The sequence below is a fragment of the Eptesicus fuscus genome, chromosome 11 (assembly GCF_027574615.1).
Source record: "Eptesicus fuscus isolate TK198812 chromosome 11, DD_ASM_mEF_20220401, whole genome shotgun sequence".
In the NCBI taxonomy this organism is placed as follows: Eukaryota; Metazoa; Chordata; class Mammalia; order Chiroptera; family Vespertilionidae; genus Eptesicus; species Eptesicus fuscus.
Window position 1 is genome coordinate 59,695,627 of NC_072483.1, and position 14,574 is coordinate 59,710,200.

The 14,574-nt window shown below is 48.5% G+C and overlaps 1 protein-coding gene across 4 annotated transcripts in view; it reads right to left on the reverse strand.

Annotated features, from left to right (window-relative positions):
* Positions 1 to 14,574, reverse strand: part of LRRFIP1 (LRR binding FLII interacting protein 1) — a 72,252-nt gene that overhangs the window by 43,130 nt on the left and 14,548 nt on the right. For 2 of the 4 annotated variants that reach the window (XM_054723432.1, XM_054723431.1), the window contains exons 3-4: positions 4,952 to 4,996; positions 4,353 to 4,403 (exon numbers count right to left, since the gene is read on the reverse strand). The exons of 1 other annotated variant lie outside the window; for it this stretch is intronic. In XM_054723432.1, the coding sequence (XP_054579407.1) occupies positions 4,353 to 4,403; positions 4,952 to 4,996 (96 nt within the window). Of the gene's footprint in view, positions 1 to 3,065; positions 3,105 to 4,352; positions 4,404 to 4,951; positions 4,997 to 6,530; positions 6,579 to 9,658; positions 9,677 to 14,574 lie in introns of all 4 variants that reach the window. One more of the 4 variants, XM_054723434.1, reaches the window with a different exon arrangement.

The following is a 14,574-nucleotide window of genomic DNA, read 5'->3' on the forward strand; positions in this document are numbered from 1 at the left end:
TTCAGTATTGCCTGCCTCTTCACTTCTCTGCTCCCAGTTCAAGTTTCTCTAACCCACCGTGCTGGGCTTTCTAAACTGCGCTTATTCATCTACAAGGACATGTCGGCTGATCAACAGCTGTCAAGTGACAAAGACATAACCAGCTCTGGTGACAGAGAAAGGAGGGGCAGGGCACACAGCAGGCAAGAAAGGCAGGAGATATCAGGGGTCACGGACACGAGTCCAAATTCCAAGCAGAAGCTCTGTCACGTGACCTTAAGTTATTTAATCCCGGAACCGCCCCCCCTCCCCCATTCCTGGGCTGCGGAATTGTGCATAGTAATGTATACTTTCCCAGGCCGCCGTGAGGATCAAACTGGTTAAAATGGGACGGGAGATGGTCGCCCATATTTTGCAGCCACAACGTTAATGCAGAATAAGTAAATGAATTTCCGGACAGATTAAAAATCAGATTCACGGAACCTTGACTATAAAAGTATGTATTTACTTCTGATACAGCTAAAAAATAACAACAACAGACCAACTTGAAGTTTCTAGATTACAGTATGTAGAAATCAATTTGAAAACTCTGGGGGAGATATTAAACTTTCTGAAATAAGTTTGATAGAAAAGATGTTTAGAGATGGGCAGGAATTTTACTCAGTCTAATTTCTTCTCTCAACTAACAAAGAGTATGTGATCCGGAAACCCGTGTCACGGACTTGAATATTTCAGACCTCAGGCGCATTCTCCTGCTGTTTAAAAACTAGTTTCTGGGGAAAATGTAACAATGAAGGCTAACATGGATCCACTCTGGGTAACCTTTACTTTACTATCATGAGTGAGGAATAAAAACGTTTCACATGTAAACACTGCATTTCCACTGCTGCCCAGGAAGCGCGGGCTGCTGTAGACAGAGCTTTCTTTTGTAACGGCCAGCAGCACGGAGCAGAGGGTGGGTGGGGGCTGGGGGAGTGGTCCTCTCTCATCCATCACCATTTTTCTTTTGGCCTTTCACGACTACGCAGGGAACTCTTAGTTTGAGGGCTTTGGGGGAACACTCACCCTTTTCTGGTGGAAGAGAATTCACTCATGGGGGATATATTCCTAGGACATATTCCCAAATCTATGGGCTCTTAACCACATCTCTATAGTGACAGAGACCTGTGCCTTCTGAAAGACACCAGCAGTGCTCCTCCAGGTGGTTTTATGTGTTGTATGTGGATGGGTGGGGCTGCTTTATGTGCCGTGGTAGGGTCAAGAGAGCTGAAAATTAACTAGAACGTCAGAATAAAAAGTCCACAGACAGAACTTCGTTAAGTCAGACCTCTGATGTCCAACCAGCCTGTTGTATGGAATCGTTTTCCGCACTCCGGCTGTACAGTCCGCCTGCACTGAGTCACCTGGCCTGCCTCTGAGGACCGTGGGCCCTGACCTAGGAAATCGGAACCCAGGGGCCCGGGAACATGCATTTTAATGAGCTCCCCAGGTGAGTCTCACATGCAGAGACACGGGGACACACTGCTATCAGAGAGAGCACTGGACATGCATAAGTTAGCATTTTCTAAAAGAGGAAAAATAAGACACAAGAATTAAAGCTTCATCAGAACCCATGGCTCTAACTCGTGACTCGTGATTAGTCAGGAAGTGCACAACCACCGCCCAGTGCTCGCAACGCACCCACGAACTTCCACCTGCGAACTTCACACTTGCCCACGCGAGACTCAACTGTTAGCTTTTCTGATGAACAATGTGAGAGTATGTTTCTAATGAGGCAAAAGACGGCTCACCTTCAAGGGCACGAGCGATGGGGAACAAAAGAAGAAAGGCAAAATGCACTCCCCGATGCTCGGAATTAGGTTGTAAAAAGGAGTGAAACTGAAAATGAACGTGAGCGCCAGAAGGTGTTCCCGACTATCACTCACACACACACTTCCGTGCCACTGGGACGGCCCCAAATGGAATTCACTTTCAGTTGGAAATAAAAAGGCTAAAAATCTAGAAATGTGTCGCCAATACATTTAATGATTAAAGAACAGAGGGGGGCGAGAACGGCAGTGCCACAGAAATGCTCTCGACGCCAGTGTCCCTGTGGAAGGTGGCCCGGGGGACGCTGGGAAGAGCGCTTTCTCAACCTACTGAGGTGCTTCTCGCCTCCCACTGTCCACAGCAGGTCCCAGTGGCTGGACCTCGAGGCTGAGGCCGGGCTGGACCGAGCATCTCCTTGGCAACCCTCCCCCGGGGTTCTCCTGCCCTTATGTGGAGACAGCAGCCCCACCAGAAGGCTCCAGGGGTCCGGGGTCCTAGGCGGGTGGATGGCATTATTAATTGTCAACTTAAAGGTAAAAATACCTATTTTTAAACACAGGTATTTGCTAAATAATTTGGAAATGCAATAGAATGAATAAAGCACAAATGCTTCTAGAAAAGTTCCCTAAGTGAAGGGTCTGCAACCCGCTCTCATGACCGCAGTACCGAGCCACGTTCATGCCCAGAGCACTTTCTGGTGAGATGAGATTTTCTTCCGTGCAGTTCGCGCTTACGGGCTGCAGAAAGCAGACAGCACAGAAACTCCTGGGTAGATACAAGAGAAAACTTTTGAATTTGAACTGATAGTCTTCGTTTTGTTGCTGGAACTGGGGTCTTTCTGGCAAGGGAGCCCAGTTGTATGTTTAATCTGAATGGATACAGATTAGAAAACAATGGACTTTATGAGATAAAATGACCTTAAACTTAATATTTTAAAGGAACTACAGTTCTTGATCTGATTTGAGTTCCTTGAAGGCAAGATACCATCTTTTCCCTTGGGATCCAGAGCTGCTGGCACAGTGTGCGCATGCCAGTCTGGGCCCAGAGCCTGACCAGGTGGGTCAGAGGGCGCCCAGGAGGCTCCAGGGAGAAGACCAAGCACCCGCCTCTGGCCCGCGGCCCCCAGGTCGAGACCGGTGGGTGGCATGTGTGTCTTTTCTAACAAAGATGCACTCGGCTTTTTTTCAAACATCCATGAGGTTAGTGAGGACACCGCCCGTTATTATCTGTTACACGACACCATTAGGATCACACAGCAAGTCATCCAAACATCTCACCCAGCCGTAGGGACCCCCAGAGTCCAGGTCAGGCTGTGACTGCCAGAGTAAGGATGGACCAGGAAAACAGCAGAAAAGAGAGGTACCAAGAACCAGTTAAAAAGCCAAGTAAGACGTAACAAAAAAACAGAAAACAGGCAATACTGGACGTCTTAACAAAATTGTATTTTTATCATGCTTTCTAGGAGCTCCTGTATTTGCAAAAGGAATTACGTTAGACTGATAGCTACCATAAATCCCATAATGTTAAAGAGAACTTCCATGGCAGATGTTGCTATAATTCCTAAAATCTGAAGCAGTTAGAGCAATTTTACTCCTCCTCTAAATTCTGCCTCTGGCACCTGCAAAGAAATGAAACAGTGTAGCACCTTCACAATTTACTGTTATAACAGCTGAACCAAAGGCATTTTCAGTGCCCTGGAAGAAGTCTGGGTGTGACATTGATTTGGTTGCCATGGTGACTTAAAAAACGAGCCTTCTGCTCTCTATGGTCCTTAAGTCACACATGGCGGCTGCATGGAGCCCTAATGACCACCAGCAGTGAGGGGCAGTTTTAGCCCTTTGGTAAACTAAACTGGCACTTGCAAATTAATGAAATGCCTTAAAAACAGTTTCCCTACTTTACTTCCCAAAGCACACAACTTTTTCAAATGTAATTATGAATATTTTTGCAAAGTTCAAGGAAAATATGTTGTTGTGTTTATCAGCCACTAAGCGACAGTGATGAAGAGATTTCACCAGGCTGAGGAAAGGAGTGTTTCCTGAAGGCGAGCAGACGCAGCCCCAGGGGTCCAGTCGGCCCCACTTCCCACCGGGCAGCCTCCGCAGCTCCTGAGGATCTCCGCAGAAACAGCCCGGAGAATGACTTTCACTGACAGTTACTGAACCTGAGATTCAGATTCGGTCGGGGAGCATGTGTGCAAATAGCACACAACTGGCAGCCTGCGCCTTCACACTCGCCTTTATCCCACCAGCCACGCGCAGCCAACTGCACCAGGATGTGGCGGTTTCGTGATGTGGACAGACGTACAAAAACACTGTGACCTCCACTCTTGGAGAAAGACACAACCCAAGTGCCTATGCTTATGCCCCTCACTGCTGGTGTAGTCTTCCCACAGCAACCAGGAAGCACCCGCACTGCATAGATTTTAAATAAGTGCCTTGTCAGCTGGATATTGACTACAAGACTACAAGGGATAAGGAGTGGGACGTGTGAATGCAGGGATGAAAAGCAAAGGACTTGGGACATAACTGAACCATGCAGACGCAAGCATTCAGGTTACTGACCCTCAGGCTTCCGCGACTACCCACTGACATGCGCTCATCTTCATCAGAAGCCTAGTGAGAGAAAGGATGAAATAGGCATGAAGTGACAATGCTACACAAAGAAGCCCACGCCAGCTGTCGACGGGAGGCGGCTGGCCGGACACCACAGCAGTGGGGCCGACTGGCAGCCTCCGAAAAGCTCAGCGCCGAGCCGAGGTCCAAGCCAGCTCGGGCTTTGTGCACATCTGTTTACAGCAGGCTGTTTCCAGATAATACGGCTTTCAATTAATTTTATTAAAGTGCTGTTATTTACTTCACTGGAGTCTACAAGACATAGCCTCGATGCACATTATTTTGTGAAGTGTTCGTGGGTATTCATTAGCAAAAGCAGCATTAAAACCGTCATGAATATAGTAATACTCAGACATTTCTCAAACACTCTCCCCTCCCCAAAGTTAGGTCAAAATGCTAAAAGTTGAGTTCATAGTCTTTGTTTAGGTAATAATATCAGTATTAACTTCTTTAATAAACATCACTGAGGTAACATATAGATGAATCACTAAAAATACAAATCAGATTTCCATCCTAACGCCTAAGTAACGAATGAACGCAGTACTAACCGAGGTGTTCCTTCTGGATCTGCGCGAGCAGCGCTCACTGTCTTCCTACCGGAGCAAAGGAGAGAGCGTGCAGGTTAGAGACAGACACGGGGAGGCTTGGACAGTCCAGCTGTGTCTCCGCACAGTATTCCTGATGTGAATGGCTAACGTTTCCTTTGCCTTTGCTTAAAGGCTTCACTTAAAATTGCCGGCGAGAAATGTTTTCTTCTAACGGGGGGTATTTAAACACGTAAATAATTGGCATATTTCATTTCGGCTTTCAAAACAAGTGTGTGGTGGAGGAGAAGCCAAGTCCTAATTTTTTTCTAACCTCTAAAGTCTGGTCCATTTCAACGCACTCGCTTTTTTTTCTTACATTCAGAACCTTGCTCTCCTCCCCTTGGGGTCAGAAGAGAAACCATGTCCATGAAAGAGCCCATAAGGACGAATGCTCTCTGGTGTGTTCTGTGCGTTCACAGATGCAGTTTCCACACCGGGACATCCCTGAAGCCAGCACACTGCATCATAGGAGCTGCTCACCACGGTAACTAGCAGCTTTTCTCTTTCTCGGTGGTACAGAAACCAACGACACCTTTCCACGGTGTCCTGAGACTGGAGACAAGTACAGCTGCCTGTGCCACATAAGCCTAAAATGATGGCTCACACACTGTGAAGGTTGTAGTTCATCGTGTTTTTAAACAGTGGAAGTGTGTGCTCCTTATATTTCCAGAACTGCCTTTCGTATTTTATGCAGAAACCTATGATGTTAGGAAGAAATTTTACGTTTCCTTAGATTATTTTATGTATCAGGGATACTAGTATTTAGCAGGACATTTCCACACTGGCCAGATCCTCAAGTGCTAAAGGTATGTGACAAGGACAGGAGGAGGGGGCGCACTCAGGTGCATGGATGAATGACAGGAGAAGCCATGTCCTCTCGGGACCACGGACAGCACCCAGTGGGCAGGGGGCCACCCACACCCTCCTGGGAGGGCCGTAAGGACAGGATAGGGGCGAGCTAGCTCTCAACTGACATAGGAGGATAGAGAAGCTATTCTAGGAAATGGTGAGAAGGTACAGGAATTTTTTCTGCCAAAGAACAGGGATTTCAGTGGGAATATCGGGTGAGGTGGGGGCGGGGCAAACATTGAAGGCAGGTAAAGGTTGGAATGAGGGTGACGGGGCAGCCGACGACAATAGTGAGAGAAGGAAATGGAGCATAATGTGGCTTCTGGGTTCCAACTGGAGCCCGGGAGGCAGGATGGAAATGGGTGAGTCCTCATGCCTGGGACACACCCCCGGCCCGAGTGCCCCTAGTGGACAGCACTCTGCCCCAGGAGGTCAGGGGGGCATCGACCTCCACAAACACTGGCCTGGAGACTCCAGGAGTCAGCTGCACAGACCAGACCAAAGGCCTGGCCAGGGCCCTCCTACTCAGGCCTCCGTCGGGATGTAAACAACCAGGCCAGACGCAGGAGAAATGGCAGGAAACCTCTGGGTATTAAATTATGGTGCAACAGGAATCTATTTATGTAATTAAACTGTGTAACAATCAAATTATAAACCATGCAAGTTTCTTAAAATCGTATCCAAGGCCTACCATCCACTGCTCGATGTCACCCCATTTCGTATACAGCCCATAATATTTCTAGGACAGAAGGGAAAGACAATTAGGCAAGAAGGGAAATGGTACATGCACAGGGAGCTGCGGTGACATGCATTCCCAAGCTGCTGCCCCAGCCACACGGTGAGGGGAACACGCCAAGACAAAGCAGTGAGGCAGCGGAGCCTGGGACACACCCCGCCCACCCCGCTCCCACCTGCAAGCCCGGGGAGCCAGGACGATGCACTCCTGGGGCCCGGGGGCCTGGAGACCAGGATGGACACTGAGCCACAGCACTTGGAGCCCCCGTACTGGTTCCGAGGGGCGGAGGCCGACAGCAGTCCTGTGTCGCCACAACGGGAATGAGAAAATGTAGCAGAAAGGGGGCAACTGTGATCGCCCCCCGATTTCTGGCGCACTTGTTCCTGCTCTCTGATACCCACGCTGAACTTACAAACTTTGGGTGTCTTTATAGCTACGGAGGGGGAGGCCTCTGTACTGGGAACAGATAATGTTTGCAAGTTACGTTCTGATTTTCTTTAGCGAATGCCTCCATGTTTCCACCTGGCTGGTCCAAACTACGGCGGCCCAAGCTAGAAAAGCAGATTCAGACGGGCCATGCCTGTTACTAAATACAGCAATCCCAAAGGCAGGGGGACCCCAGGTAAAGTTCAAGGAACGGGGTTTTACTCCTCTCTTCGCCCTGAATTTCCAATGAGAATATCAGGGAACAACCAACCACACTCTGTAACACAGACGTGGTTCTCCTCTTCACACAGTAAAACCTTCTGATCAGAAGGGTAAACAATAGGTGTGAGAGGTAAAATGCACTGCTGGGGTTCTTTTACAGGGACCACCACCTGATGCTGCTACAGTGGGTTCCGTCTCCGTTTCTTTCGAAGGGCGGCCAGATTTAAGATCCCCAATGGCCTTGCCCCTTTCTCTTAGAGGTGGTGTAAGTAGAGAATTGGAAGAGGAAAAATCGGGAGGGAGAATTTAGCAACACCTCAAAAACTCAACCAGTACAAAACTGCAGTATCAAAAGTACATGAGCCAAATCTTTTTCTATGAGTGATGTGCCTTAGACTATAAATCGAGACAGGAAATACAATTAAACAATTCCCAGTCATGTTTTAACATCAAATTAAGTAAAATTCAACAGCTTAAAGCTATTTTGCATTCAATTAATATTAGCCCAACTCTCACTGTTGGATTCCAGGTAAGTATAATGTAATGCCATTGACCTCCTGTATCTTATGGCTTAATTATAAAGATAGAAAATGGGTTTTTAAAAAGGAGAAGGGCCTATATAAGTTCACAAAATATTATTTAAATCCCAAAAGTAGTCCCTATTATCAGTTTTCCCATTATTCTTTTTGCCAATACTATATCAAGTCCTGCACACTATCTATTGCTCTTTTCATGATAAAAACAAGAACCAGTATTCAAAACCTTCCATCTAGTTCATGGGTGGCCTCAGCCTTATAAACAGCGGCCGTAACTCTCGCTGTCTCCGTGTCATCCGTGGAGGGGGGAGACCCCAGAAGCCAACAGCAAGTGCAGTTGCTAGTTGCCCTGGCACTGCTAGCAGGCAGCACACCGCACTTCACTGTGAGCTAGCAGGACTAGCCGGTGAGCCATGCGGGGAAGGGAGAGCCAGGCTAACGCAAAAGGTGCTTGGCTTTCAGAAATAGCTGTGACTCCACAGAAGAGAAACCGTCACTCAAAGCAGCCAAATGGGCTGGAGAGACACCCACTGCCTCCCTGTCCTCGTCCTTGTCGTGCCCTCGGACCCATCTTTATTATACGAATGTGTCTCTGCTTTTGCGCTGAGGACTCGTTTCACTCTGCACACAAATTCCCATTCTGGCAAAGTTCTAACTGGTGGGTGAGTGAGAAGAAAACAATAGCAATCTCGGACGAGTAGCGAATGAATGAATCCAAGTGGCGATTAGCCGACAGTCTCTTGTGTAGGTATGAGGACAGTCATGCCTGCTCTGTCAGTTACAGCCAGGGTTCCGGCTTTCCTGTCACCTGCCGCCTTTGCCCCGAGACTATACGTGTGACTGGCTCTAGCTCCAGTCCACATTGTAATTCTCAGACCCTACAAAAGCTAACCAAGTACACACAGGTGCTGGAGCCTACTTAACTGATTTCTTTACCCTCTTCCCGGTGGTGCTGATGCAGACGGGGATGGGGCAGGACAGGAAGGCATTTCAGGGCTGTAGTTAGTGAAGGAACTCAAGGACAGCCTTGTAAACAGTGTGTCGAAAGGGCCCGCACGTCCTAACCTTTGAAGTTAAATGTAATTATTAGCTGCTCTAAAAGAAAAACATAGTTGTTCTTTACCTAGAAAGTGAGTAAGTGTATAAGAAGAAACTACTATAGGTGTCATATGTAACAAACGAAACCCATTTACGGGGAGACTGTGTACATGTTCTATAAACTCTCAGGAACCTCTCACTGCTCCCTTCATTCCTGCTGAATCGGGCGTCACGCACCTGGTGTTTTTCTCTTTAATTTCCGTGTCTGGCCTGCTCAGTGCATGTAGTTCTGAACCTCAGCTGCTTCTACAAAACACTGGGAAACAGCACTCTCAATGTCAGGGACAGAGGCAGGCTGACAGGAAGCTACAGAATTGTCTTGTTATGTCATCATTTTCTTTTCTACTCAGGATTTTTAATAGTACGGTAATAATCTCTTAACATATGGCAATGTGTACTGACATTTTTAACGTTTTCTAATAAAATTATATGGAAGGATAATCTTTCCCTTTAAATACCTGATTTCAAAGGATTTCCCAATGTACCTTCTGAAATGTGATTTAATTCTGTCCTAGAATTCATTTTTTTCCCCCTCAAAGAAACAGTTTTCTGACTTTTGAGAAAAACGAAGGTGAGGAAAGCATTCAGCACACACACATGCATCCAGGGAAAGTTGCTCTTCGCAGAGACAGAGGTGGGGACTTAAGCATCCTGTTCAAGTCGCTTCACGCACAAAGCAGCGAGGGAAGCAGTAAGGACTTCTATGTATTTTCAGCGAAAGGTGTTATTTGTGAAAGGCGCAGGCCCTTGGCAAGAGAAAGCCAGTGCATGCAAACAGAAAACCAAGAACGGAGAGCCTACCTTTTGGACCTGATAGATCTACAAAGAAGGCAAGAGAAATAAGAAGAGAAATATAAAATCCAATTTAAAAAGTAGATACATCAGACAGAAAGGTTTTACAAGTACCTAGATATATGAATAAAGGTACATTGGGGGAGGGGGGGACTGTGACTAATTGGTAAAGTATGAATTAAAAAACGTTTGAAGTCTCATTGAAAGAACTGGTCATTTCATAACTTTATCTGACATTCGTTATAGATATATCAGTAGAACACAGCATGCTCACCTGAGTCTCCATGAGAATCCTGGCATTATTCTAAGGCAGAAGTCTGTAACCTGTTACCACGAATGGGACAAAGGACTTCGTCCTCAATTTAAAATTTCTTCTCACAGTGATAAAAGTGTAACAAAAAAGTACAGAAACCTGATTAGAGAGCGAAGGGGGTCAAACCCACAACCCGTAAAGAACGGTGCTCTCCTGTCCTCCCTCCTATGGATACAGACAGAACACCAGAAAATCTCCAGCTAGGCAGAGTGGCCCTAGAATAGAACTGAAATACATTTTTGAAAAGCTTATTATCATACGTTGACACAGCAGTTTGCTTCAGAGGTTTCTCTAATCTTGTAGGAATCACTAGGTAAGAGATACCTGCTTCACTCACTCACTCAGCCCACGACACACGGACGGAGTCAGGCATTGTTCAAGGCACTGCCCAGCTGTAGGCCTGGAAAGCTGGCATTTCCAGTGTGACATGGGCGAGCACAGGTGTGTACGCTCCACATGATGACTATTTCAAACACAGTATCCCCAACAAACTGCTTATCAAGTCAGGTGCACCCTGGTCATCGTATCACCTGGTCATCGTATCACCACCGTTTTCCTATTAGTGTAGGTTCTCTCGGGAAACAAAAGGTTCACTTGGATTTCCCAAAGAATATCTACATATCTCCTTCCTTAGTGAATCCTCATAACACTTAAACAGCCCCAAAGCGAAGCCAAGGAAGTCAGTCCCCCCCCCCCCACATCTGAACTGGTGACGAGACCCGTGATGGAGGGTGCACACAGGCACACCCGTCGCTCCTCACTCCCGGACGTGGTCAGATCGAGAAACAGCAGGTGAGCAGCTACTGCTTCCATGTTCTCTGTGAAACTCTTGTTAATAAAACTGCCTATTTTGTGTGGATTACACTGTTCCTTCGGTTCAGCACCAAGAGAAAAACTTGTTTTGCAAGGTGCGCTTCCACTTGTGAAACGACTAGGACTGTGCAGCTCACCCCGGCCCCTCTGCTTCGAGTGCCAGCACGCTCACAGCCAACTTCATCCCACGGTTAACCTGCCGACGCGGCCCTCGGTTTCTGTTTGCTTTCACTGCTGAGCACACACTCATTCTGAGGCAGAGGGTGTACTGCGGAGACTGCAAGCTTTGCAGCTTTTTCAGATCTAGATCGAAACCTGGGCTATTTTCTTGGCTGTGGGTAAAACCATCCACCTCTCCAAGGCCTGGCTTCCTCACCTGCCAATAAGACTCGGACTCCCCCTCACAGACTGTGAGGGACAGTCCCCAGCCCAGCACTGCCACACGGCAGGGGCTCCGGGATGGCCCTGCCATTCCCCTCTGCCCTACCCAGGTCTCTGGGACTAGTAGTAAAAGACACATCTGTTTTATTTCAAATGTACACTTTCAGTGCGGTGCTTTCCTACCTCGAAGACCCTGCATGCATGAGAGCAAAGTTGTCGCCTGTGTAAGTCAGAGCTGCTGGGCTCATGTGATGGCCACGAACCCCAGGATGGAGCCGGGCCTCCACCCCACCTGCACCCCTGCCTGGCTCTGTGCTCACCTGCCAGGTGCCACCGGGCTTTCCTGCTCTCGGCTGCCTTCATGCAGGGTCCCCACGGGCTGTGCTGACCCAAGTCCCTGTCTCCGCTTCCCCCTGAACACACCCTGGTTGTCACTGCACAACCCGACCACTCACAGCGTGGGGGCCGGTCCCCAGGCCTGCAACCTGACCCCACTGGGAGTTCAAGTTCAGCAGAGGAGGCGTCTTCACAGTGTCCCTGCCTGTCCGTGAGGAGTGTGAGCACGGACAGACACACGATGCACACGGGACAGATAAAAAGTGACGTGACCTAAGGTGTTTCCTCACAGGGAGGCCACGCTCCCCTCCCTCTCCTCCCACAGCTCAATCCCACGTGGAAACCCTGTCCCATGTCTCGGGCATCTCTGCTGGGGAGCTGAGTGCTGAGAGGACTCAAATTACCAGACTGCCTTCGTGTGAGACGGCCCATGAACTTGAATCATCACAAAAACCTCTGGCCCCTGTGAACCACTGCTGTCTTTACAATGGGAGTGAAACACACCGTTACGATGAGGAATTTCAAATCGCAATGCCACCTACTGACCCAATGAGACGTGTGTGTATGACCGAGGGAGGCAACGGCGGCGTTTTTAACCGGGTTTCCCAGGCTTTAATCAGCTTTTCTCTGCAAAGCCCCAGATCCTTAGCAGGTACCAAACACCCGAGGGCAGGCCAGGCTTCACGGGTCCTGGGCCCTGTAAACGCTCAGGTGCCAGCCCCTGCTGTCCTCGGGGTGCCCGGCCCTGTGTGACAGCCACCGAGGCCCCTTTCGCATTTCCAAAATTAAAGGGCCGGGACTTAACAGCTGGGGTTGTCTTAGGCTGTAGAATTAAAATGAAACAGAAGATGACTTCCTTTGACTCAAACAAAGAAACAGGGCTGGGTGTTTAAAGGAGGCCATTCAAACACATGGTTTCTTGGCTTAATTCCACTTCATTTTTATTCTCTAAATCAAGAACTTTGCAAAAAACCTGCTTAGGTTATCAAGTGCACATTTAAATTAACTCTGTCTGTAAATAAGGAGAGGATGTACTTTATCTAAATGTATAATTGGGAAGACAGATATGTACGCACACAAGCATGTCAAACTTGCGGCTGGTGGGCCAAGACATGCGGCCCGCCGGCCACGAGTTTGACATGCCTGACATACATTGTAACTCATTTTCATCTTGATTTTGTACAAATGTTACACTGTATACTTGGTGAAAGTCACTTTCTCTTACATGTGAGAAAAGCTATAAAATTGATGACTAACACCACCACGAACACCAAGGTCACACCCCGAAGACTCACTGTCCCCTCTCTCCTGAGCTGTTGGTTCAGCCCCAACAACAGAGCTCAGGGGACAGTTCAGGGAGGAGGGGAGATCCCGTGTTGAAACTCAATCACCGTGGCAAAACCTGGCACAGCAACAAAAACTTGGGGCAAATTCTTCTTAGAGCTCTTTTAAGACCTTGGATATGAAAAGGACTGGGAACTACTGGAGCAACTGGAAAAGCCGATCAAAACCATTAGCCACCGAGAGGGTGGGAGGCTCCTGGTGCTGGCACCTGCCTCTGCAAATGGTGATGCATCCTGAGAATGGGCCTCTGCCCACTGTGTGGGCACCCTGACCTCTGAGGCCCTCTGCCCAGATGACCACTGCCCACCCAGGGAGCGCCCTGACCCCCTGCTGCCATTCCGATTTCCAAAGCAGAGGGGAGGGGCTCCCAGGGGGCCTGCAAGTGTCTACTGAATGAACAGAAGTATTTAAAGGGACACTGACACCAGGTGGTTTGAAAAAGCAACTTGTCATTTAAAACATCCAGTTCTTCTAGTTCAGGCTATCCTATTGGGCGGCGTCCAAAGACTGCGATGTATACCTGAGTCCGTCCGAGTGGGCAGAGGCTGCTGGTGTCAGGACGGCTCCTAAGCTCGGGTGACACTCTCTCAGGATGTGACGAGGGCCTGCTAAACAAGACCTGCTCCTGTCTCCACGTCCCAGCCCAAACAGTTAACTTCGGATTTGAAAATGCTTCTTTGCATGAACCTCAAGAGTCACTTCAGGTCAGGCTTACACACCCCCTCCCCCTCCCCCACCCCCAGTTCGTGGGCAGGTACTAATCAGGTTCCAGTCCTTGCCCTCAACCAAGATAACGGACAGGAAGGTGCTTCCAGAGAATCATCGGGCCTCAGGAAGTTTCAAAGTCCGAATCATTATCTCCAATTTAAAAATGATGAATGCAATTCTAGGGGGCAGGGCACTGAGAAAAATGCTAAACCCGCGCTTCTTCGGGTGAATTAGGAGAAAAAAGTACAAACAATTGAAGTCCTCAGTTAATTCTACAGCACGAACACCAGAACTGCTTCCAACTGTATTCGTATTTCCAACAAGGAGGGGAACCTACTTGCAAACACTTGTTTAGCCCATATTCACACAGAAACACAGCACAAGTACCACCTACAACACAGTCACTTCCCAACAACGCTGTGCGGGGTGGCCTCTCACCCGGACCTCTCCGGGCTGGAGTTTCTAATGACCTTCTACCTATTCCTCCAACCACAAGGATGGTTTTCCTCCCCATATTCACCTCTGGCCATGACCCTCCCCCAGGGACACACCTCCACAGGGAGTGACAGACCCCTCAGGCAGAGAGCGACCCTGAGTCACCCCTGTCTGGAGCCTCACCCTACAGGAAAGTGGCAGAATCTGCAATGGTTTTAAGAGAAACTGGAAATCTAGATTTTTTTTTCCCCTGAAATCTCACAAGTTTTAAAACATCGGCTGGACTTTTACAATGTGCCTGAGCGAACCAAGCAAGACTGTGTATGCGAACCAGCCCTGGGGAAGGCAGCTGGCCGGCTCTTTCCAACACACTACGTTCAAATGTTCTGAAGAAGCAGAGCCTTCGGTGGGGCCTGGGGCGGACGGTCTCCAAGGGCGTGGCCCACAGGAGCACAGGGTCCCACAGCGAGGGACCCTCATTCCCCCATAACCTCAAGGTCATGGGAAAGCCCTGGAAAAGCTCAGAGCTCTCACTGCCAGGTAGAGAGCCCTCAGCTGTCCACATGACTTCTGGCTCCAGCTCGAGATTAGGAAA